A 26,464-nucleotide genomic window follows, 5' to 3' on the forward strand; every position below is an offset into this window, starting at 1 on the left:
AGATACTTATTGCTGGGAGAGCCCTTAGGAACTCATTAGGGTAGCTCTGTGTCCAGGTAAGTGCCTGCTTCCAGCTTGGCTCCTTCTGCCCAGGCAGTGTTGAGCCAGGTGGGGGCAGCAGAGTGCAGCTGGTTGCTAGGGAAATAACAGAATGGCATCTGTTTACCAGTAAAAATTAGAAAAGGGAAAACATATTATGACTTAAACTTTTTTACTGGTCAGAATTTAAAAGATTTCAACATTTCCAGCTGCTAAGAATGTACCAGACAAAAGCAAGAAACCATAATTTTGATATTTATGAAAAAGTAGTTTGCAATGAGCTGCTTAAAAAATGTAGAAATTTCATTGTTGCAAGCCTCTGAAACCTTTCCGCTTTCTTTTTCTTCCTGTCTCTATGTCACGTTCACTGACATCCGAGAGGAAGAAGATGAAGAACTGTTGAAGGAATTTCTATGTACACAGGCATCATACAACCTTAAGTCCTTCGGGGAAAGCAATTCTTGGCAAACATTCCAGGACCATGTATAAGTAGAAAAGGTGTCATAAAAGGACTCATTTTTAGTCTCTATTCCAATCAAGTCCCCTCGGATCTTCTGCCAGAGGTTTAGCATTTCTTTCCGCTGATGGAGAGCAATTCCTAAGTTATAGTTATCTACAGCTCTCTTCACCTGCAGTGAGAAAGCAGAAGTTTACAGTTGTTACCTTAAAATATCTTTAATTTGTGGATCACAATTCTAGATATCCCAAGAGTTATGTTCCCAGGCTACTTGAAAGTCACTGAGTTTATATATTGGGTAGTGTCTCTTGAGGAGTTAGGAGTTGATGAACAATGAAAATAAATTACTTTGGAATTAGATGATAAGAAATTTTATAAGAATATTAAAAACACAATAGACTAAAACAAGGAGGAAGTGTGGGATGGAGATAGGCTCTGTATATAATAGGAGTGCCAAGGATGGCTCTCAGGCCACCCTAGGCCAGGGAGGGGGAAGATGCTAAGCTGAGGAGATCCTCAAGGATTTGGTCAAATTGAGGGAGTGATGATGGGAAAGTGTTCCAGGGGGAGGGGACAGTATAAGCAAAGGCTCATAGGCAATAAACACCCAGGAGCTGGGGAAGAGGGGTAAAGCACTTCGCTACTGCTAAAGTGTCAACGTTTAAAGCAGGAGGGAGTGATGATGGCAAGGCAGGCAAGGCCTGCTCTAACCGGGCCCTTGACTTGGTCTCAGTTAGGCTGGGGAGAATCCTCTCTTCAGTGACAATCATGCTGTAGTGAGCCACTCTTTCTGATGGAAGTAAGATAAATTCCTCATTTGTTTGGAGCAGAAAATATAGTTGAAAACACTGTCACCAGTGAGAGGGAAGCATTCATTTTTAAGCAGGAAAGTGACATAGTTGGATCTTCATGTTAGATCATTAGGTGCTGTGTGGAGGATGGGCAGAGGGGAGCAGCTATGAAGTAGGGATACAGGGTTGGAGGCTGTTGTCCAGGTTGAACCTAATGAAGGCCTCAGTTAAGGCAGCGGTGACAGGATGGAGTGAAAGGGACAGATGAAAACTGTCAGGGGAACGAGAGTAGCTGGGTTTGGTGGCTGGTGGATGTGAGGAGTGAGGAAAATGAGTAAGTTAAGGGTAGCTTCTGGCTTTCTAGTTTCAGTGGCTGGGTCAGTGGTGATACAATAACTGAGACACAGATTCCCCCAAGGGACAGCAGGTTTGATGCAGATGATGAGTTTGGTTTTGGACATATTGAGTTTGATATGCTATGAGACACTGAGATAGAAATGTCAGGCACACAGAGTACTGGAAAGAAGTCTAGGCTAGTGAAAGATTTGTAAGTTATCAGTATATAGGTGGTCGTTGAAATAAGGAGGGTAGATTGATAGTCCAAATAATACTCATTTTAGCTTTTCCTTCAGTTAACACAGAGATCCCCAATGTTCTGCTGTGACTGGGTTACAGGTATGCCAAATTATTGATCTTCCCAAGCATCTCAGCCCTTGGGGCAGCTGGTGTGCCAGGCTGGAGGCCTCGGGCTATCAGTAGCCTTCATTTTATCCAGTGTGATGTGTGCCATGATGAGACAGAGGATGGGAGCCTACTCCTTTGCATTCTTGTGGCATGCAGCACAGACCACCTGTAGTTCCATTCGTCACAACGAATTACTGCAGCTCATTTCCCTCTCCATGTCTTCCTCCTTTACTCAGCTCACTGAGGGTAGGAACTGTTTTTTTTAATCTGTGGTATCTCCTAATCCCACAACTTTGTTAACAATGGATAAATATTTACTGAACAAATGAGTGGATGAGTATATATAATGAGAAGAGCAGCAGGGTGAGACTAGAAAACAAGGAAATATCAAGAACATTCAGGAAAGAGAGGAAAGGACACAGAGCTACAAGGAGAATTGAAGATCCAGTATTATAAAGGCCAAGGAAGTAGAAAGTGTCAAGGAGAGCTTCCTCATTAGTGTCAAATACAGAAGGGAGGTGGCATAAAATAAATACATCCCAGTCAGTCTCTGTGGAGTACAAAAGTAGCTAAGAAGTCAGGACACAAAAGTAGACAGGCAGCATAGAGTTGTGGTTAAATGTGGATTCTGGAGCCAAGCTACCCGTGCTTATAATTCTGGCTCTATTATTGATAGCTGTGTGCCTTTGGGCAAGTCACTTAACCTCTCTGTGCATATCTGTAAAATGATAAGGAATGATAAAGGTGCCTACCTCAAAGGGTCCTAGTGATAAATAAGTGAATTATTATATGTAAATTAGAGCACTTGAAGAACACAGTGGCTGGCACCTATGAAGCTCACTTAAACTATTATTACTCTTATTCTTTTAGCTGCTGTAATAAAGATGCTTTAACTTATCCTGATTCCCTGATTATACCACTCACTCTAACTGTTGGTTTAGTATCTTACCTAGTCGCTATTTCCAGCATGAAACAAATTAATGTCCCAGAAATGACGCTGGGTATAGCTCCATAGGAGATGAGCAGGATGAATTATAACAGTTAAAATTTGAATCCATTTGATTATAGAGCAAGAAACATCATTACAATGGGTAAAAATAAGAAATGACCTTGCCTTACTTTAAAGACATAAAGGAGGAAAAAAACCTCTTGGTTCTATAGTTAAGAGTATTGAAACGGAAAATATTTTTGTCAGTGCTTTCTGGGAAGTCATTCAACAATGAGTACTCACATGCGGTTTAATAGCAGCTGCATCAGTCACTGTCCATTTCTGCTTTTTCTTGAATATTTGGTCAATGGCAAGGATGTCAGCTGGGTAGCCTGAGGTAGGGCCGACAGGCTTTATATTTGCTGCCTTGATGCACATTTAGAAAAGGAAATTAGTAATGTATTTTAGTTTGAATTATACAATAAAGACATAATAAACAGAAGTATATTGTATTATGAAAGGGTTTGTATATGATTTATAAGGTTATTGCTATAGCACCTGTCAGGTGTTTTGGGGTACCTGGTATTGTCCCATATGTAGATGGGCATTTAACAAATTCTCTTTCATAACAATGAAGCCTATTCATAAGAGAGGTATTGACCAGAAGATGATTTTTGTGTGGAATGGATATGGAGGGTAGAGGAGCCAAATCCATCCTCACCCCAACTTTCCAAGCCATCACAAAGCATGAAAATGAACGTGCCCTCCACAGAGTACAACCTATATTACTTCCAGACTTCTCATGGGAACCAGCCATCTGTTTTCCCTGTTCCTGGGCTGCTGAACAATGCAGTAGAAATCTTGTGAATATGTTGATTGCTTTCTTTGAAAATGTATATTACCTAATTTCATCCAGACCCACAGTACCTTTTGACATTACTTTTCTTCATTCAGTGTTAACTCTCTTACAGTCTTCATAGTAATCATTGGAAAACCAGACCTTCAGACTCCCTCAGTTTGTCTTTTCAAGGCTATCTACTATGATTTCTTTTTACTCTTCTTTCCGCCTTAGGATTTCTCCATCCTTGAACCTGTTTTTTCCTCCTTCCCTCTCATATGTGAATGTTTCTTAATTTCCAAGGCCAAAATCTCTGTGTCTTTATTTGCCTCCTGGACCATTATCTCTTCAATTGTCCTCTTTCCAGGGCCAACTTCATGGGTGTTTGACCTATGCAATTACACAGGACCTCAAACTTAGAAGGGCCCTGATTTCGGCTTAATGTTCTGCTGTTGCTGTTTTTATATTCTTAATTATTTCTGGACAAGGGGCCTACATTTTCATTTTGCACTAGGCCTTGCAAATTATGTAGACAGCCCTGCCCCTTCCCCTCTTCTACTTAGTTTCTCTTTTCATTGAGCAATGGTTTTCAGCATTGGCTGCACGTTGGAACTTTAAAAAAATAGCCTGGCCAGAGTGGCTCAGTGGTTGAGCATTGGCCCATGAGGTTGATACCTGGTTCAGGGCACCTGCCCAAGTTGCAGGCTTGATCCCCAGTAGGGAGCGTGTAAAAGGCAGCCCATCAATGTCTCTCTAAATGTTTCTATCTCTCTCTCCCTTCCTCTCTCTCTGAAATAAATAAAAACATATTTTTTTAAAATACTGATTCCCCTCCCCCTTCTTTCGTTCTTCCTTTCGTTAGACTTTCCCCACCCACTTCTTTCCCCTTCTCCTTCCCCAAGGTGAGTTGTGTTTGCCTTTCTTTCTCCTAAGCTCCAAGGACCCTTCATTTGCCTCTATAAAAAAATAAAAAAATACTGAGGCCAGGGACCCATTCCCAGAAATCTGGTTTAATTGGACAGGGTTGTGGCCTGGGCATGAGGTTGTTTTTTAAAGTGCTCTCATGGTGAAGCCAACATTGAGCACCACAGTTCTAAGGGTCCTTTCTCCTGGCTACAAATGTGCTCAAGTCTCTCACGTGCTGAAACATTTTTTTCTAGACTCTGATTCTACATCAAGCTATAATTCTGCATCTCTCTTCCTGAGCAGTTAAATTTTTTAAAGAGGAGTTGATTTCATTTTTGGAGGGGTTATTAGTTTCTAGAGATGCATGATAAAAATCTCCCATTGAGCCCTGGCTGGTATGGCTCAGTTAGTTGGAGTGTCATCCTGTACACTGGGTTTGATTCCTGGTCAGGGCACATACCCAAGTTTCAGGTTGGATACAAGTGCGAGAGGCAACCGATAGACATTTCTCTTTCTTTCTCTCTCTCCCCCCCTTCCTCTCTCTAAGATCAATTTAAAAAATCTACCATTGTAATTATGGATTTGCCCATTTGTTTAGCACTTATCCTTACATTGTATAAAAGTGAGAAATTTTAAGTCATGCATAATACCTTAAAAAGCCTAAAGTTAATTCTTATAATTCTGTTAATTATCATCTGTCAATCTGCTAGGTGCATATAGGTTCAGGATAGTAATATCTTCCTGATGCTTTTTAAGAATCTTTAAATAGCATCTTTACTTTTAGCTATGTTTTCCTTAAAATTTACTTTACTGTCAATTTAATTTACTATCAATGACAGCTTATTTTGATTTGTATTTTCCTCACATATTTTTGCTGTCCCTTTACTTTTAAGCTCTCAGTGCCATATTTTAGGTGTCTCCCATAAAAACACCTATCTGAAAATTATTTTAAAAGTCAGAATTCTTATATTCTAGTTGGAGAGACTGACAATAAAATAACAGGCACCTCAGGTGGAGGGTTCAATGTTGGGAAATAAGCTTAAAGGGAAATAAATGTGCTCTATTTCCATCTTGTCAGTGATATTTGCCTGTGGGTGTGACTTAATTTGGAGAGATAAAGACAAAGTCTTAACTTCAGGTCATTTGTGATCATCATGGAACTCTTTAAAAAATTTTTATTTTATTTTATTGTATTAATAACTCTTAACATGAGAGCTATCCTCAACCCAATTTTTAGTGTACAGTACAGCATTAACTATGTGCACAATGTTGTAGAGCAGATCTCTAGAACTTATTCATCTTGCATAATTTTGACTTCATGACCTTTGATTAACAACTCCCTATTTTTTTCTCTCTCCTCCAGCTTCTGGGACTCTTAAAGCTATGCATGGAGGGACCTTTTAGAAATTTCATAGTGATGTGAACAACACATGGATCTCTAGAACCCAGAGATGCTCCACAGTGTGGGCTGGTCTCCAGTCAAATCTTGATCTTATTTCTCAGGCCTGTGACAAACGGGGGAGTAAGGCCAGAGCTTCCTGAAATAATATCCAGAAACTACGAAGTATCTGCCTGAGACCTTAAAACTCATGATAATAAAGTATACCTTGAAGGGGGGAGGGGCAAGTAGATTAGAGGCAACAGAGATTGAAGCAGGGCCAGAAGGTTGTGCTGGGCATATAAATGGGGTTCTAGTCCAAGGGCAGGATGGCCCCTCCACCACAACATTGCTTCATTGGGTTGTGTCTGGCCCAACAACAATCTAGAGCCAGTTGAGGGAGACCAAAATGCAGTTTCTGGTCCCGGAGTTGATGGGAGAGCAGTTGGATGCAGAGCCTGAGCGCCTTTTTGTTATTATTCTTATATTCCCCACTCCCCACTCCCCAACCCCAAGCCTAGGACTGTATATTTCAGTAAGTTTAACTATTTGTTGAAATTAAATGAAATACTTAAATTTAGGAATATGTCTGTGGAATCTGGTTTGAAATATAATGACTAAAAATATTTGTCATTAAAAGGCATGTTACTAGTTCTGTTAAGTTAGAACTTAAAAACCCAAGTATTTAAATTAATTGATGTGACATAATCTAAATCTCACCTGTGTTTTCCATTCTCTTTTATGGAAAAAATAGTTCTCAAAGAAATTCAGAGGCTCCTTTCTCTTTAGCATTTCTAATTTCTGTAAGTCTTTGAATGGTTTTCCCATTACCATCCCATCCACATTAGTAAACAAAGGGAAGATGGGTATTTTTGCATATGGGTTTTCTGAAGGAGGATTGTATCCTAAAAAGATAAAAAATGTTATCACAAATAATATAAGAAGAAATTCACATGAAAGACATACATGTGGCATCTATTTTGCTTTGTCTGCTCTTCTCTGTGCCATGACCCATCTTCTTCACTCTCCTGTGCCCCCACCCCCCCCACCCCCCGCCCCAGACTCTCAGCTTCATCCAGGCATCTGAGGATTCAGGTAATATATACATTTGCTTTCAAGTGATAGCTGAGTAAGAGAGACCAGTCACTCAAAATAGGCTGCGGTCCTGCTCTTACAGCATTTGGCCTTTAGTATTTTAATTTCTCACCAGTAATATACAAATAAATCCTTTACAGCAGTGGGAAAAGGACAAGTGGGTCTTACTTTTGAGCTCCTCAAGATATTTACATAAATCCTTTTCTGTCATTATTGCAACCCTGGCAGCATTAGCAAAGGCAGCTGTGCTTGAGGTCAGAGGTGTGCATATGTCTGGCTTAAATCTCCTTTTTCCATAATACATAGCGTAGGGACTCCACAATATTCCTGAGGTGGTTTCTTGGAATTTTCTTTGGAAATAGCTATAAGATAAATAAATTAATTAATTAATTAATAAAGTAACCAGAAATGGATAAAAAATGCTATAGTTCTACTGAAAAAGTACCTGAGTGTTAGACAAACAGGAAAAAATAGTCAAGTTGCAAGTTATATATGCTGAATACATTTATTTTTAATTTAATTTGTATATGCATTCATTTTGTTACTAACCTTACTAATTCCATTATAGCCTTTCTGGGTAAGGCTGAAGTCTCTACAAGCTTTGACAGAATTTCAAACAACAAGATCCCTGGGTTGCCAGCAAAATCTAAACTCTTCTCTTTTTCTGGAACTATGAAGAAAAAAAAAGATTCAAAATGCCTTCTCGAAAAATCATCTATCAATAAACGTACTAAAATGACAGTCTTTTTATTGTATTTGCAAAATTAATAACAAATCAAGGATTGAGAATTATAGAAAAATATTCAACTTCTGTTCTACTGTAAAAAGGTAGAAAGGCCATTTTTATTACTGAACAGACAAAATAATCATGGACTTGAAAAAATACTTTTAGTTCAATGGCTTCTAAGTAAATATAGTGATTAATACATTTAACATAAACATGAATTATATGTTAAGGACAATTGTACTTTTCTAGGTAAATAAGTTGTTGGTAAATATATCTCTGGTGTGCAGGCAAATCCTTGTTACTACAGTGGTACTTGAAGTAGTAATTTCTATTTGTCCTAATGACAGTTCATAGCCTATGAATGGGTATATTTTCAAAACAATATATAATGTCTGGAATTTGGAATGTATTTATCCTAGAAAACATGATATGACCAGGATTAGATTTTCCAACGTGCCTGTTAAACTCATAAACAAAGCATTAGAGGACTAATGAAAATATTTCAAGTTTACCTTCACATCATTCACAACCTTATGTGAGAACATGCTCTCTAACCTCTAGTAGACTTTTAAGCTCTTGCACTGAGGACAGAGGCTTCATCAGGGTGAGGAGGATATTTTTTAGGAACAATTATCTACACCCAAATTTGCATGAGACAGAGAGCATTTTTCTTTTTCTAATTTTTTTTTCTTTTGTAAAAGGAGTGCCTTCTAAAGCAGCACATGTGTTTGATAAAGAATTAAAATGCTATAAAAGGTAACCAAATTTTTCTACACCACTGCCCGAGTGCTCTCATTAGAGATCAAAAAGTAGTACCTCCTGCATAAGGACTTGATGCATTCAAGTTAAAATTCTAAAACCGTATCAATCTGCTTAGCAAATACTGTTTTGGAGAAGCAGTACAAAAGTAAATCACATTCTAGAGTACACATTCTTGATTTGTCTCCTGATTGGAGGCTGAAATGAACAATATTTACTATGCAGGGAATTGCAACTACCCAACTGCTATCCATTCAGTAATGTCTCTACTTACCCACAGCCTTAAGGAAGCGGTTCTTATCTGTTAGCACCTTTATAAAGTCTGAGAAATTAACTTTCCCATCTCCTGCAACAGAAATCTAAGGCTCAGAAAAAGGGTATAAGATGTATTTTAATTATCTAATTATATATTATATATAAAAATTAAAACATCATGGACCATCCAATACTTAAAATCAGCACATTTTAGGGCTGGAGATATACTCAGGTAAGCACTGGTCTTCTTGAAGTGGTCTTAGCCCTATTATACCAGTCACCTGTTACAGTCCACAGAAGCAACGGTGGGGTGTAAACATCAAACCAGGAGCTCCTAGCCGCTACAGTCCTATCCATTACTCCTTTCCTAGAGTCTTGCCATTTTCTGCAAGGAATCCACCGTCTTCCACTCCATACCTCTAATATCTCTATTATTATAACATCCCCAAGTTGTATCTCATTTCCTCTAAAACTACGTGCTATTAGAGTTGTGTGTGTATGTTTCATATAAAAGAATAGAAAAATTGAGCAGTTGGTGGAAACAAGCGAAGCTATAATTAATTGGTAACAATGACTCACCTGTGGAACTAACGCAACTAGAATAAGGCACTAACAGCTGGGTGGGGAGAAGTAAAAGGAGATAATATACTGAATATTTTTTCCACACAACATATCAGTTTGGGCTGCTAATCACTAGGTCAGTATATTCAAAGAAAACATTATCTATATGCTATAAAAATATCAACAAACATGCTGTGGCATTTGAAATTCAATATAGGTGGGTGGTAATGATGGAAGGAAAATTTGCACTAATATGATTCATACAGAAACAAAGGGCTTGGCAACATGGCATTTTGAGATTGTCCATGCCTTTTTATCTGTTATTTTAAGGCACCCTTCAAAATGTACATCATGACAGGTAATCTGAATTTGATAATGAAACATGACAACCACTTTTAGTTTCCACACAAGATTTTTGAAAGCATTAAACTGATTTCATAACTTGTACACATACCTCACTAATATCCTTAAAGAGAAACACATACATATGTGCTTTTGGCAAATAATTGAGGTTTATTTCTCATGTTCATATAGTCCCTGAGAGAAAAATATATATTCATAAAAAGCTTTTATGAGGAAAATAATAAGTCAAAGTACTCACCATCAATATCAGCATATTTTAATTCATTATAGACATCATGCTTGGTTAGATTCATTCCCAACTTAGCTAAAGTGTACATCATTCCATGTAAATCAATACAGCCAGTTTTATCCTTGCTAAAGAAGTTGTAGGCATCATGGAAGGCTGGGGAAGTGAAATTAAGTCAGTCAGGACAGTTACTCAAGAATAAACACATATTCTAATGGAACTAGGCCAGACAATACAGTTGGTTGAAGATCATGTTCTGAAAATATACTGAGAGAAATATGGGTACTTAATAGACATTTCTTAAGAAGGACAGTGTCTTTCCATGAGATTTGAACTGGAATCAACTAATCCGTGAAAAACCAAATACACAAATGAAATGACTTTTGAAAGATGTCCACACCCTCTAATTATTGGAACCTGTGAACATATTACTTTACATGACAAAAGGGATTTTGCAGATGTAATTAAAATGATTATCCTGGATTATCTGAGTAAGGACTTGACCCACTGTTGCTGGTTTGAAAATGTAGAGGGCAATATGATGTGGAATGCACAGACTTAAGGGGTTGAGAAAGGCCCCTGGCTCACAGCCAGCAAGGAAATGGGGACCTCGGCCCTACAACCACAGGAACCGAATTCTGCCAAAAACCTGAATGAGCTCAGAGGCAGATTTTTCTCCAGAGCCTCCAGATAAGAGGCCAGGCTGGCCAATACCTTCATTTCAGCCTTCAGGCCTGGACAAGAAGAACCAGGCAGCCCACCTGACTTTAAATTTAGAGAACTCTGAGGTCTGTATACATTGTACAGACTCAAAGTTTTCTCAAGGAAATACTCAAGGCATTAATTAACTGAAGCCAAAATTAGAATGCATTTTCTAAAATTAGCAAGTGAAGAAATAAACCCAGAACAAAGTATATCCCAAATAGCACCAAAATAAAACTTTTTCATATCACATTCAAGTGATACCATCTCCATGTATGAGAGTGATTAATCCTATAGAGATAATGATACCTGTCTTATAATTGTGAGCAAAGTTAACATCTTTCTTCCTTGTTAAAAGGAAGGTCTCTCTAGGGGGCTGGAACCATCTCTGACTTGTTTCTATTTTCCCCCCAGTATTTTGAGCATGTTAGTAGGCATTCATGCATTAATGCTGTTCCTTCTATGTGCCAGGTGCTGCTCTAGATGCCTAGGATACATTAGTGCACTAAATGGAAAAAGATCTCTGCTCTTTTATAAATGTAATAAATAGGTAAATTAGATAACATGTTAGAAGGTGGTAAGTGCTATAGAAAAATGGAAAGGTCATGCAGGGTCGGGGGATTGGGAGTTCATCTTGTATACTCTATGTCCAAGCCCTAGAATCAGCCATTTATCCAAGGAACTCTGGTTCTTCTATAGGAGACTGACAATAGAAGTCAAGATGTGCTGGATATACTTGTTGCTATGGGGATGTCAATGCTTCTAAGTCCTCTTAGCAGACAGAGCTAGAAAATAGATGCACATATACTAACCCATGTATACACATATATCTTTATTTCTTGATCTATCCACCTGTATCCATGTTATGTTAAACATGCATTCACACTGATGTCTCAGACCAATAATCCAGTTCCACTGGTTTACTTTAGCCTTCTTGGACCCTTGTTTATCTGTAACTTTCCACTCCAACAGTGAGAAACCTGGCTCTCACCATCCATCATCCATTTACTTATTGACTTAATCCTAATATACATGTACGACAGTTTCAGAATTGTTCATCTATACCCCCATGAGAAACAACTTCACTGACTAGAATACATTGTTTATGTACAATTTCTTCTGTGTTTAGTTTTACAGTTTCCAGTCAAAACGCCCTTTTCAGTTACTTAGGTCAGCTCCTCCCCATCCCACACCTGACATGTTTTGACATCACTGTGGCTGCTGCTAGAAAAACAGACTTTTGCAAGGGTTTATGTAGAAGTAGAGAGATTAGTATCAGGTAGGACGCTATTTCGGGTGAGCAATAATAGTACTTCAGACCAGGGTTGTAGCAGTGGAGGTGGTGAAAAGTGAGTGACATCTAGATATATTTTAAAGGTAGAGCCAATGAGAATTCCTGATGTATTTAGAAGTAGGATAAGAGAAAAGAGTGCAGGGTGACACCAAAGTTTTTTTCCAGAACAAGTAGAAGGCTGAAATGTCATCTGAGAGGGGGAAGGCTGTGGTAGAGCAGGTTTCAGGAGTAAGAGGCTGAGGGGAGGGGAGTATGGGGAGTTATTGTTTAAAGGGGATGGAGGTTGAGTTTGGGAAGATGAAAAAATTCTGGAGGTGGATGGTGGTGATGGTTATAGAACAAAATAAATATATTTAATGCCACTCACCTGTATGTACACTTAAAAATGGTTAAGATTGTAATTTTTATGTTATATATATTTTACCACAATAAAAAATGACATGTTGAGCTTGAGGTGTCTATTAGACATACTGTTGGAAATGTTGGGTAGGTAGTTAGATATGAATCCGGAGTTGGGGAGAGAACCCTGGGCTGAACACCTACATTTGGGAATTGTCAGCATATAGATGATATTTAAAGCCTGAGGCTGGATGAGGTCACTAAATGTGTGATTGGGATAAAAAAGAGGGTCAGGATCAGGGCTGAGCCCTGGGGTACTCTAGCATTAAGAGGAATCAGCAGAAGGGGAGAACTAGCAAGACAGATGGAGAAGGCGTAACCAGTGAGGTAGGAAGAAAACATGAGTGTAAATATCTAGAAATGGGAGAAGTCGTTTTGGAGACAATGAGTATTGACATCTCTTTTGAGGAATTTTCCTGCAAAGAAAAGCAAAAAAATTCTGTGGTAGCTGGAGGGGGAAATGAGGTCATAATATATATATTTTTATTGATATGTAAATATATATTTATTGAGTTCTAGAAAGGGAGGAAAGGAGAGGAGGAGGGAGGCAGGGAGAAAGAGAGAGAGAGAGAGGGAGAGGGAGAGGGAGAGAGAGAGAAAGAGAAACACTGATGTGAGAGAGACACATTGATCAATGGTTGCCTCCTTTACACACCCGCACCAGGGATCAAACCCGCAACTTAGGTATGTACCCTCACCAGGGATTGAACCTGTAACCTTGTACATGACAATGCTGCAACCAACTGAGCCACCTGGCTGCAGCAGATGTTGATTTGAAAGTAACCCCCCTTGCTTCCCCCAAATTAGACACTGAATTATTATTATTATTATTATTTTTCCCCCTCTTAAATAACAGAGTTCTGTAGACAAACCTTGAAAACCCTAATCTCTCTCAGAGAAAAAAATGATTTGGATATATTAAGGGGCTTTTGTTTATGCTTTCATTTGGGGGATGATTCTTATTACCTTGCATTTGTGAAGCACTCAACTTCCTTTCTTTGTGCTCTAATTGCCATGGGAGAGATCCTGGTAAATCTTTATCCCTGAGAAAAAAACACATGAAAAGATTTAATACATATTTGAAACCAGGGAATATTAGTTCCATTCATCAGTTTTTGCCTACTGGAATGACTGTAAGCATCACAATATATCTAGAGTCATACCACCTAAGGGACCTGTTACTGTCACTTGCATGTAGCTACAGGGTGGACAGTGAGAAAATGTGGGCCACTGAGGTCCAACTCCCTCTTGTCCTATACTTGCCCATCACACCCCCTTAAAAAATCTGATTTCTCCCATTTTATAAAAGAGGAAACTGAGGCTCAGAGGGATTAAATAACTTGTCCCAAGTCACACAGATAATAAGTGGAAGTCCTGGGATTCAAACCCAGGTTTATCTGACTCCAAAGCTCAAGAATCTAAGCCTTACACTGTTTCTATTGTTAGAAATATAAGTTGATTCAAATTTTCAACTAGTTTAAATAATCTTATGGTGAATATCCTTATAGCAAAATTTTGTATCCATGATTATTTTATGACTTTAATTGCCAAATTATATTTTTACTAGCATATAAGACACTAGAGGTAGATCATCCCCCCCTATATATACATACATATATTTATACATATATATGTATAAATTTGTAGTTATTAGTTTAGGGACATAAAGATGCATTATGAAAAAATGGGTTTGCTTATATGGTAAATTTATAATAATAATCATAATTTTATAAATTAATTTTATTTAAAATACATTTAGCTTTGATATGAGTAGAACTAAAAGTTTTTAAAATATGGAATGTCAGGTTTTTTTTTTAAAGAAGCAGTTTTAAAAATGAAACTAGAAGATACTAAACATGGTAGTTAAATTTTTAAAATTATGGTTTATGAATTTAGTATCCTCTATAGTATCTAGTAGATTCAATTTCTTTTCAAAGAGACAACCAGGGGAGGAGGCAATAAGGTCTCATAAAGCATCATTCTCAACTTTTTTGACATGGAATTTTACCAAATTAGTCTTATTATCTCAACTTTTGCTAACATCAATTTCTTCTTCTGGTGTTTCCTTTTTATTACCTACCTGAACTTCTGAAAACTCAAGTTTGCCTTTATTTGGATAGGTTATTCTATATTTGTTGTATTTCTAAATATAAATAAAAATTTTTGCATTATATAAAAGATACAGTTGATAGAAAAATATGAAGTTCTCAAGAAGCAAGAGGAAAATAGAAGGCCAGGCAGTGTAAAGGTTTTTTTAGCTACTATCTTTAAAAAAAAGATAGTCTTGGCAGAATTTAAACCTTATTTCATATTTGGATCAAATATGAGAAATAGTGTTACTATTTTATAATGTTTTAAAGATTTGGAGAACCTTAAATTTGGAACAAACCCAGTCTAGCCTCTCATCTCATGTAGGAATTCAGTCTACGTGTGGTAATATCTAGTCTTTGCTTGACTACTTTCAGTGACAAGGAAGTCACTACTTCAATGCAGGGTGACAAGATCAAGGGATTTGGCTACTATAAGGTTGTCTTACCCACACCCCCCTAGAAAAGTAATATATTCCTGTAGCAATGGCATAGTTAAGGATACTAGGAGAAATACTGTCAAAGTGGCAGAGAAAATGGGTAATTACGAGAGAGGAGAGAGGCTTTTCTTATGATTTGATAAAGTATAGATCAGGCTTTCACTTTCAGTTATTAGTGGCTACTATTTACTGGAATTTGTTATCAGACTAAGAAAAAGCTATTGGCATTGTCACAGGCAAACCTCCCTTCCTAATTTTAGTACAAGCTTAGGTCATCGATAATTTACCAGATTTTTTTTTTTTTTTTTGATGTCCTGCGCAACTGCCCACATGACAGCCCATAGTGCTGCTCTTTCTGCAGGCCCGTGGCTCCCCGTGCTGCCATCTTAAACTAGATTTCATTTTACTGGCCATTTTGAGCTACAGACCTTTTCTCTATATTCTGACTTGCTTAAGGGTTTAGGTCTTCTTTATGATCCTCTAAATTTATTCTCTTGTAAACTGGCACTCAAAATATCTTAATGTATAACTGAAAACTTCTTAAGCCCTCTAGGGTATTCTGTCCCCTCACACAAAAATAGCGTCTTATTGCCCGGCCGGGCGTGGCTCAGCGGTTGAGCGTCGACCTGGGATCCAGGCAATCGGGGTTCGGTTCCCGGTCAGGGCACATGCCCGGGTTGCGGGCTCAATCAATGCTTCTCTCATCATTGATGTTTCTATCTCTCTCTCTCTCCCTCTCCTTTCCTCTCTCTGAAATCAATAAAGATATATTTAAAAAAAAAAAAAAAAGAAATCCACCATTAAAAAAAAAAAAATAGCGTCTTATTTGGGAGAACAGGAAGGATAACTCTTTGTCTCTCCAATAATAAAAATCTTTATCTTCAATTCATATGTTTTATAACTAAATTTATCACAGAATATTTGAAAAGCATTCTAACTTATTTCATCACAGCCTTTATAGGTATTTAATATATTCATCACCTTAATAATTCTTTATCTTGATATATTTATCATCTTAATATGTTCATTACTTACCTCTTGTTATGGGAGTTGGGTACTTTTGTTAGAGGATTCAGCTTAAATTTTGACTTAATGTCAGAAACTGCCATGTGGCCAGTAACTCTGTCTGGAATTCAGAAGGTACAATTAAGGATCACAGATTAATTTATCTATAGTACAACTTTCTTTTGTAACTTTCCCAGCTCAAGACCTGAAGTTTGAAGTCCAGGACCTCAGGGAATGGTAATATGTATAAGTTCAAGTTAGAGGTTTGTACAAAGTTGGAAGGCATGTGGAAGGACCCCTTTTTCTATTCCAAGATCTCTAAACAAAATTTCTTGCCATTGTTCCCCCTTCAAATAATGTCATTCTGATCCTGTATTAAGACAAATGGAACCATGTGACCCAGATACAGCATCCTGGGAATATATGAAAAAAGTTATTTAAGGACAAAATTTATTTTTGAAATCAGTGGAACATTTCTTGTCATAATTGACAAAATAAAACATTACAACACTTCCAAAATATTTACCTAATTGTTTATATCTTGGATTCCTGCTTAGTAATAAGTGGATTTCTCCTGGGTTTCCTTCTGGCGAGTCCACCTGTGCCATGTGATTTATTACAAGCCCACAGGGGTGGGATACAATGCTGTTTTGCTACCCTAGACCCTGCTGAATAGACACAATCACTATGGCCTCCCTAATCCTTCTTTTCCACTTCTGCATAGTTAGAGAATTGGGGCCTATGGGTTGGTAGGGCTTCCCACTTTTATTGTTGGTTTTATCTCTCCAACAATCTTTTCAAAAAGTAGAGTGTATTAGGTGGTTCACTGAGAAGAAAACTGGGTTGCTGACTTAGGAATATTAGACAATCATATACTATTAAACAGTGAAGAAAATGTCTCTGAATGTTTGGTTAGAGTTCAATCAATTTTCCCAGGTCTTCATCTCAGAGCCTAGAAGGCAGTTCATTTTTAAACAACTCAATTACACGTGCTGGAAATCTGGAAACCTACCACAGAGCGGGGAACTCCAGAATTGATCAACAACTTACGCACATAAAAAGTGCTGTGAGGTCATTCTCAATACCTCAAAATTATCATTACTTAAAAAAACTACCTTCAACATCTCATAGAAACGATATATATATTTTAAAAGGACTCAGTGTAAATTCCCACAAAATTAGGATATTTACCTACTTTTAGACCACGCTACTTACCACTTCTGGGCTTCAATTAGATCAAGAACCCCATAAAGGGTTTGTTCCATCATACAACTGTGACCTCATTCACTTCTCAGGCGCAGGCCCAGGGTGAGAATGACCCACAAGCTCCTTCTAGCTTTAGAGCAACTGTATTTTCAATGTGGTTCATTCAGCATCCTTGAGGTATGTGTGGGTATGAATTACAGAATCAGAATGTTTAACACTGTTGCGATTTCAGGGAAGGTGAAATTTTTAAAAATACTGTATTAATATGTTTTCATGTTAAACATTAGTGAATTGAAAATTGTTCAAGTAAAAAATTTTATCCAACTGCCTTGATCGAATGGTGATTCAGAACAATTTCATGCCCAGCTGGTGTTGCTCAGTGGTTGACTGTCAACCCATGAACCATGAAGTCACTGATTCAGTTTCTAGTCAGAGCACATGCCAGGGTTGCGGGCTTGATCCCCAGTAGGGGGTGTGGAGGCAGCTCATCAATGTTTCTCTCTCTCTATCCCCTCCTTCCTCTCTCTCTAAAATACATAAAACATACTAAAAAAAAAAAAAAGAAAAAGAAAAGAACAATTTCATTAATTGTTTAAGCCTAGAAAGAGGGACAAAAAAGAAAATCAAATTCTTACAGGTTTGTTGTCTATAGCATTACTGGAAAGAGTGATTTTTAAAAGAGACATTAAAGAAAGGATTATGATTGTTTTAATCAGAAACTTATTATTCAAGATCTAATATGTCTCATGGTATTGTAAATCCCCTACTGCAGGAATTAGGAGTGTCTTTAGTCCTCATGACGGCTAAGCACAGATAATTCTGGCACCCAATGCTTAGCTTGAGCCCCCACTATTGTTTCAGGCTTCACTTAGTGGCTCAGTTCTAGAGGTTTCCTATTCCTGCACTGGGGGTTTGATTATTATGAGCATAATTTGACTTTTCCTTAGTCTTTCCAAACTTGGTACATGCCTCCCATTCCGGCTGTGGATACAGAGGGAAGAAAGGGAAGGTTTAACTTACAAATTAATTTTAAAAATATTTAATAAGGGCCTACTATATTAGAAACTACCAAGATTTAAAATGGGAATAATGACTGTTTCTATTGGGTGGGGTTATTCGGAAATAGAATTTTATTATTTTTTAAATTGTGGTAAATACACATAAAATTTACTACCTTAACCATTTTAAGTATACAGTTTAGTGTTGTTTAGTCACATTAACTCCCCACTTACCCATCCCCTCCTGGCAACCACCATTCTTTCTGTTTCTATGAATTTTACTATTCTAGCAATCTCGTGTAAGTGGAATTATACAGTACTTGTACTTTGGTGACTGGCTTATTTCACTCAGCAATAACATTCTCAAGGTATATCCATGTTATAGCATGTGTCAGAATTTCCTTTTTAAGGCTGAATGGTATTCCATTATATGTACATGTTATTTATCCATGTATCTGTCAGTAGACACTTAGGTTGCTTCTACTTTATGGCTATTATGAATAATGTTGCTATGATACACTGATGTGCAAATATCTTTTACCCTGCTGTCAATCTTTTGGATGTATACCCAGAAGTGGAATTGCTGGATCACGTGGTCATTCTATTTTAACTTTTTGAAAAAATATTGTTTTTCTGAGTGGCCACCATTTTACATTCCCACCAACAGTGCACAAGGGTTCTAATTTCTCCACATCCTCTCAGCACTTGTTGTTTTCTGTTTCGATTCATTTTGTTTGTTATAGTAGCCACCCTGTTGGGGGTGAGGTGATACCTCAGTGTGGTTTGGATTTGCATTTCCCTAATGATGAGTGATGTTGAGTATCTTTTCATGTGTTTGTTGGCTATTTGTATATCTCCTGTGGAAAATGTCTACTCATGTCTTTAGTCCACTTTTTCAGTTTTTTGTTATTGTTGTTGTTGAGTTATAGGAGTTCTTTATAAATTCTGGACATTAACCCCTAACCAGATATGTGATTTGCAAATATTTTCTTCCATTCTATAGGCTGCCTTTTTATTCTGTTGTCTATGTCCTTTGATGCAGTTTAAAATCTTTATGTAGTCCAATTTATCTATTTGTACTTTTTCTATCTTTTTAAAAATATATATGTTTTTATTGATTTCAGAGAGGGGAAGGGGGAGGGAGAGGGAGAGAGAAACAGCAATGATGAAAGAGAGTCAGGGATCAGCTGCCTCCTGCACGCCCCCCACCAGGATAGAGCCCGCAACCCTGACGGGGAATCAAACCCTGATCTCCTGGCTCATGGGTCGATTCTCAACCACTGAGCCACGCCAGTTGGGCTCTATTTTTACTTTTGTTGCCTGTGCTTTTGGTGTCACATCTAAGAAATCATTGACAAATCCAATGTCATAAAGCTTTTCTCCTATGTTTTCTTCTAAGAGTTTTATAGTTTTAGGTCTTATGTGTAGGGAGAAGTAAATTTTAATATGTAGCAGGTAGCACTAAGGGAGGAGTAGTCCAGAGGGAAAGAATAGCAAAAGCATGTAGAGTAAGCATGGAAGATTAGGAGACAAGGAACAGTTCAGCCACATTAGAGGACAGGATTGCATGAAATGAGACCATGGGAGCAAAAAAGATTAGGTATGTTGGGTTGGGGTTGGTTATTAGAACAGAGATTACAAATTTGGTCCCCACACAAGTTTCATTTGGCTTACACAACTTTGAAAAAACTTTTAAATTTCATAAATGAGCACATGCCTAAATTAAGTCTATGACTTCTCATGAAAAATCCAAAGATCAGAAAACATAGGGCCCACATTCCTGCTTAGCAATAAGTGGTGGGAACAGCAACTGTCACCCTTTTAAATAGAACCTAAGATTTCCTGATTGCCACAGTACCCACCATTTTTTTCTAGTCTCTTATACCAAGCATTTAGACACATGTAGATCTTGATTGTTAAGCTAAAGGAATCTGGACTTCATTAGTGTCGGGGAATCCTGAAAATATTTGAGTAGGGATGTTGCATGAATATAGCTGTTTTCTATAAGAATTAATTCAACCATATCAAAGAATTGCCTAGGCTCTGACTTTATGAAGAATAAAAGGGAAGTGAATATTATATGGGGCAGAATATCTGGTACTAGGCTTCTCCCTATGTAGTATTTTTCAGTAAAGGAGAAAAAGGAGTTCTATGGGAAAAGGTTATGTCTCAATGTGATTTATAATTTGATAACTCTGAAAACCCAATATCTTAGGTAATGTCTAGTTCATCCTTGCAGTTAAAGATATATGAGAAGAGAATCTCACCAGTTCCTTCAGTTACCAGATTGATGGGAGCTGGATTTTTCGGGGGGGGGAGGGATGTAGCTACACCTCCCTGTTAGAGATACTGCCCCTGTGGGTCAATCAATTTCTTTATAGGCAAATTCCCTTCACTTCTATCCCTGGTGATTTTGCTTTTACTGAGTGTCAGCACCTTGAGGTCAGAAGCTGAATGTTCTATTTCTCCAACATAGGCTCTGTCCATAGTAAATGTTCAATGAATGAATGGAGAGAGACAGATGTTCCTTCCTGTTTGGGCAGAGATATTGTGCTTCATTATTTCTCCCTCCTCTTTGACTTTTCTCAGTCTCCATCACCTAGACATCATCAGGGTGTGCCAGCATGAAGGAACTATTATCTCCTACCCCAACCCTGGTAACCTGGGATGGCCTAATCTTGATAAGCCCCAGTTTCCCTCTGGAAATATGTGTAGAGGTTAAAAGGCTTACTCCCACATAAACAATGTCATTTTAGTTATTACTCATGCAAACCAACTAGTTGTAATTTTAAAATTTAGTGTGCACCAACATGGGTGGTTTTTTCGGAGCAGCAACAGTGAAAATGCACAGCAATAAGCCCTTATACCCATACCACCCAAGCAAGTCATAAAGTGCAAGGATGTGAAGGGAATTACAAAAATCAACACATATAGGCAATAAGAGGACATTATAAAGAAAAGTGTCACAACCACCTGCTTATCCTCATTGATTCATTCTTGAGAATCAATCCAAGATGTCAGAAAATTTTCCTAGTATCAATTTATCATCTGGATCTTATACAGCTCTATCATCTGGACGTCAGCAACAGCCTCTAAGTTGTATCTCTGCTCCCAGTTTTTCTCTCCCCAATGTGTGTTTCTGCACAGCTTTCAGAGTAGACTACTCACTGTCTACAGGACAAAGGTGTCTTAACTACTCACCTGTAACTGGTAGGTGGGTCTGCAGGTCCTGGATTTCATTTGCTTTGAGTCTAAACCCAGTGTTTTGTAGAGCATTTCTTAGGTCACTGACACTAACCTTACCTCCTTAATAAAAACAAGAAAAAGTAGATAAGGATATCACAAAATGAAAAATGTAGGCCATCAACCCCTATCTAGAAATGAAAGCTATTTACATCAAGTTGTGTGGGAGTCAGAACAGAACATGATTCCATAATTTAATTGGGATTTTATGCTGGGGAGAAAAAGTAAAGAAAGAGGCAAAGACAAAAAAATAACTCATGTTATTCTGGTCAAAAAGTAAGATTTTTTTTTTTATTGTTGACTCTATTACAGGGGTCCCCCATTTTGCCCCCCTTTGCCACCCTCCACCCTGACCCACCTCCCCAGGGCTTCACCACATTGTTGTCTGTGTCCATGGGCTATGCATATATGCATATATATTCTTTGGTTGCTCTCTTCCTGTCCTCCCCATACTCCTCCCCTCTGAGATCTGTCAGTCCATGGCTCTGGTCCTATTTTGTCTTTCTGACTGGCTTATTAAGTGAGCATAATAATCTCCAGGTCCATCCATGCTGTTCCAAAGAGTAAGAGTTCCTTCTTTTTTAAAGCTGCATTTTGTAAATGTATCACAGCTTTTTTATCCACTTATCTACTGGTAGGCATTTGGGCTATTTCCAGATCTTGGCTATTGTCAATAACACTGCTATGAACATAGGGGTGCATATATTCTTTCTGATTGGTTTTGGGATTCTTACCATATATTCCCAGAAGTGGATTGCTGGTTCAAAAGGCAGTTCCATTTTTAATTTTTTGAGGAAACTCCATACTGTTTTCCACAGTGGCTGCACTCGTCTGCATTCCCACCAACAGTGCGCTTGGGTTCCCTTTTCTCCACATTCTCACCAGCACTTGTTGTTTGCTGATTTATTGATAGCTGCCATTCTGACCAGTGTGAGGTGATACCTCATTGTAGTTTTTATTTGCATCTCTCTGATGATTAGAGAAAGATTTGAAACTTGTTACAGTAACAATAAATTACCTTCTATATGTTATTATACATAAAGAAAAACTCTAGTTAATGAAGCAGAATAACAGAAAATTATTGGTGTAGTTTGTATCAAATCATTATAAAATATGAGGATTTACAAAGAGTCAATATAGTGTATACCTATGACCCTTACATTTCTTTATGGTGAGCTGCTTAGTGGCAAAGACTGTCTTTTGCTATCTTAGCACACAAACGAACATAAAGCCTGGTACACAGCCATGGCTCAATAAATGTTATTGAATAAATTGGAAGATGGGGGAAAAATACAAACAGCTGAAACCAGAAATTCTGCATATTCATACTCAGGTTTAGTCACTAGATGGCATCAGTTTCCCAAAGTGGGAAAACATTTTAAATCTTCACCAAAATGAATTTCATATACATGGTTCTAGCTCTCTGTAATAAGAATAAAAAGATTAAGATAGCTTTCAACTCATTTGCATGTGAAAGTTGTTCTAGACTTAGGGTCAGTAATGGAGAGATTAAGGTCAAACATATCAGCAGTAAGCCAGGCATTTATTTGCCTGATGACCTATAGGATGACTAGTTCTTATAGTATATTACACTATTCTAAAATCTGTCAAACCACTTGGCCCACAAAAAGCACAAGATATGATATTCTTACATACATAATTTTTCAGAGACATGTTCCATGTTGCTCATCATAGTATCAATGAAGTCTTTAAAATTCACTACTTTTGTTCCTAAAGGAAAAAGAACACATTTTGTATTGTATCTTCAAGTAATTATTAAAAATATTGAATTGTGTAAAATAAGTTATATATTCAAGGAGATAACATAATTATATTCATCAGCTAATACTACTAAAAATATATGGGTATAGTGGAAAAAGCAATTCAACTTACAGGCAAAAAGTAAACACTGAAAAACACCAAAAAAATTAATCAAAGTCCTTTACTCACAAGTGTACAGCATTTTTAACTTTTAACTTACATTATTTTGTTGTAGCCTTGCAACAATTCAGTAGGATACATAGGTGAAGTAGCTTCATCCAAGTCTGACCAATCTATAAATGCTAAACAAAAGAAACATATTCAATTATTTCATTTACCTGTACAATTTCTAATGTTTAAAAAATAATAACTAAGTCCTCATGAAAGCTATTCAATAAATTATCAGCTGCTTAAATACATACAACAAAGTTAAGTTTAAAAAAACCTAACAGAGCTAAAGATCAAAAGGTTAAACTATTAACTAGGTTAAATATAACCTGGTGAGTTTTTATTTTTTTAATATATCTTTATTGATTTCAGAGAGAGGAAAGGAGAGGGAGAGACAGAGATAGAAACATCAATGATGAGAGAGTCATTGATCGAACCCACAACCTGGGCATGTGCCCTGACCGGGAATCGAACCCCGACTGCCTGGATCCCAGGTCGATGCTCAACCGCTGAGCCACACCCAGCCGGGCCCTGGTGGGGTTTTAATATATTTAAATACATCTATCCAAAGCTATCCAAAGTTACACTGCTCTAAATTTCAGAACATGAGATGCATGATGTACAATAGGAAGAGATAAGAAGCAATCTACTTAATGAAGAAAAACTAAACTAAATAATGAATGATAGCAAAGAACATACTAAATTTTTTTAAATGGTCAATGTCAAGATATCAGAATGACCCACAAATTGCAAATTAAATATTACCTTTTTAAAGTGTTACTATTTTATTTTAAAGTTGACTTTACCCCTATGTTGATTCCAGCATTATTTATAATAGCCAAGATTTGGAAGCAGCCCAAGTGCCCATCAGTAGATGAGTAGAAAAAGCTGCAGTTTATTTGCAATGGAATCCCACTCAGTGGTAAAAAAAAAAAAAAAAAAAAAAAGGAAATCCTACCTTTTATAACAGCATGGGTAGACCTGGAGAGCATTATGCTAAGTGAAATAATCCAGTCAGAGAAAGACAAATACCACATGATTTCACTTACATGTGGAATCTAATGAACAAAATAAACTAACAAACAAAGTAGAAACAGACTCATAGATCCAGAGAACAGACTGACAGCTGTCAAAGGGGAGGGGTGAGTCCGCGGGCTGGGTGAAAAAGGTGAAGGGATTAAGAAAAGAAGAAAAAAGCAAAATTCATACACAGACTACAGTATGCTGACTACCAGAGGGGAAAGGGGGGGGAGGGAGAAGAGGGCAAAGGGGGGATAAACGGTGATGGAAGACTTCTTGGGGTGGTGAACACATGATACAATATATAGATGATGTATTATAGAACTGTATACTTAAAACCTATATAATTTTATTTTAACCACTGTCACCCCCATAAATTCAATAAAAATTTTTAAAAAATAGTTGACTTTACGTTGCAAAATATTATGGGGAAGGTGAAAGTAGCAAAATTATGAGACAGTTATATTATATAATCCACTTATCACCCCCAATTATCGCCTGTTTAAGGAAGACCGCGCGAGCGCCCCCTTCAGCCAGGAGCCTGCGCTGTGGACTCCCGCAGGCCGCCCTCAGCAGGCGCAGGCGCAGGCGCAGGGGGCCGTCAGCTCGCACGCCGCTGCCGGGTGAGAACAAGCGCTCTCCCCCAGGCCTGAGTGCACGCCCAAGGGGCAGGGACGCTGCCCAAGCACCGGACCCCCACCCTTCTAGAACTACCGCCCCTGGGGAGGGACCGCTGGATCCGGCCCCTCGAAAGGTCAGCTCGTCTCTAAGTCACCTCGCGGCCCTTTCTGGAACCTTCCCCCTTCTCCGTAACTGTTCTACTAGCTCCTCGCACCCTGGTGCACGCTCCTCCCTCAGCCTCAGAGGCTCTTCCTTCGCATCGCCTCAGCACGTCTCGCCTCCCCACCCCGTCCTCTAAAAGCCCCACCGTGGACCCCCCTCTGGTCCCCCCGACTCCCGGCGTCCCACCTACCACCACCCGAAATCCTGTTCCTCCGCGGTCTGCGGTCCTCGCCGCTGCCCCTCGGGCCGTCGCGCTGCACGACGATCGATCGCCCGCTCGGCCGCGTTCCCGGGCTTCGGCGCAGCGACGCTCCGCCCCCAGGTCACCTGACCGAGCCCGACGCCCCGCCCACTGAGCAGCCAGGGCGCCGGGGCTCCGGGGCCGCGGAGGATGGCGGAGCGCGCGCCTCCTCGGCGCGGACCGCACAGTGTCGGGGGGCGGGGGTTTGCCCCCTGCACGAGGGCCTGTGACCTCACCTGGCCCGGGCTCCGCGACCCGGTGGCGGGGCTTCCCTCTGCTGCTTTCCCGCCCGCGCGCCGGGCCTCCGCTTCGCCCGCCGTCCCGCGCTCCCTCTGCCGACAGCCCTGTTCGTTCTCGGGCGCTGTTTCGGCCTCGTCTGACCCGGTCCGACATTCCTTTCCGTCCACCGTTGGAATACCTCCCGCCCTCCCTTTCTTCTGAAACGGTCCACCCTCCTTGGTTCTTCTCAATAACGAATAGCCGCTCGAAGCCGTTTGTCCCACTGCTTTGCTGAAATTTGTTAAAAGCTTCAGAGAACTAACCCTTACTTTTGGAAGACGGGGTTTTGTTTTTTGTTTTAATCTTTTCTCTTCTCGTGCATCCTGCAAATGAAATGATACAAGTAAAAGAAAGGACAAAGCGGTTTTTCCTGCCTTTCCCCAGCTATTACGTCGCTACAAGGTTGTCTAAATCCAATTCATTGAAGTTAATAACTTGTAAGATTTGCTAAAGTTGTATATGCTCGGTCAAGCAAAGAGCGTTTTGAAAATATTTTCCTCCAAAAGCCCACAATTTGAAGTATTTTTTCTTTGCAAACATATAGGAAATTTGTTCACATTGATGCATCCAACCTGAGCTCTCCATTGTTTACATTGTGGTGAACCGCATGGGCTTTAGAGACAGATCTATCCAAGTTCAGGTCTTATCTGTTTACTGAATGCAGTGGGGCAAAGTACTTATGCTCTCTCCGTCTCAATTTTCTCCTTCTTCCAGGATTGTGATCATTAAAAATTGTAAACATGCTCAATAAATGTTACAGTAGTTAATTCCTTCAGTGACACTACTTTGTACCTTAAACTCTATGTAGGCATTCTTTAGTGCTTTTAAAAT

The 26,464-nt window shown here is 38.7% G+C and overlaps 1 protein-coding gene and 1 long non-coding RNA gene across 2 annotated transcripts; both read right to left on the reverse strand.

Annotated features, from left to right (window-relative positions):
• Positions 1-257: 257 nt before the first annotated feature.
• Positions 258-21,425, reverse strand: EFCAB3 (EF-hand calcium binding domain 3). Its single transcript, XM_081161456.1, is given in 11 exon segments — positions 258-419; positions 422-668; positions 3,203-3,325; positions 6,742-6,926; positions 7,285-7,478; positions 7,666-7,786; positions 8,877-8,948; positions 10,020-10,163; positions 13,369-13,445; positions 15,965-16,055; positions 21,340-21,425. Coding segments are annotated over 10 exon segments (1,314 nt in total). The 5' UTR covers positions 16,039-16,055; positions 21,340-21,425; the 3' UTR covers positions 258-342.
• A 221-nt stretch (positions 21,426-21,646) lies between these two features.
• On the reverse strand, positions 21,647-25,419 carry LOC308568470. The gene is made up of 4 exons (XR_014000489.1): positions 25,304-25,419; positions 23,363-23,444; positions 23,038-23,112; positions 21,647-22,350 (listed from the first exon to the last, which is right to left on the reverse strand). It is a non-coding gene; the product is annotated as an uncharacterized lncRNA (long non-coding RNA).
• Between the last annotated feature and the right edge of the window lie 1,045 nt (positions 25,420-26,464).

The sequence above is a fragment of the Miniopterus schreibersii genome, assembly GCF_964146895.1.
Source record: "Miniopterus schreibersii genome assembly, chromosome: 16".
NCBI lineage: Eukaryota > Metazoa > Chordata > Mammalia > Chiroptera > Miniopteridae > Miniopterus > Miniopterus schreibersii.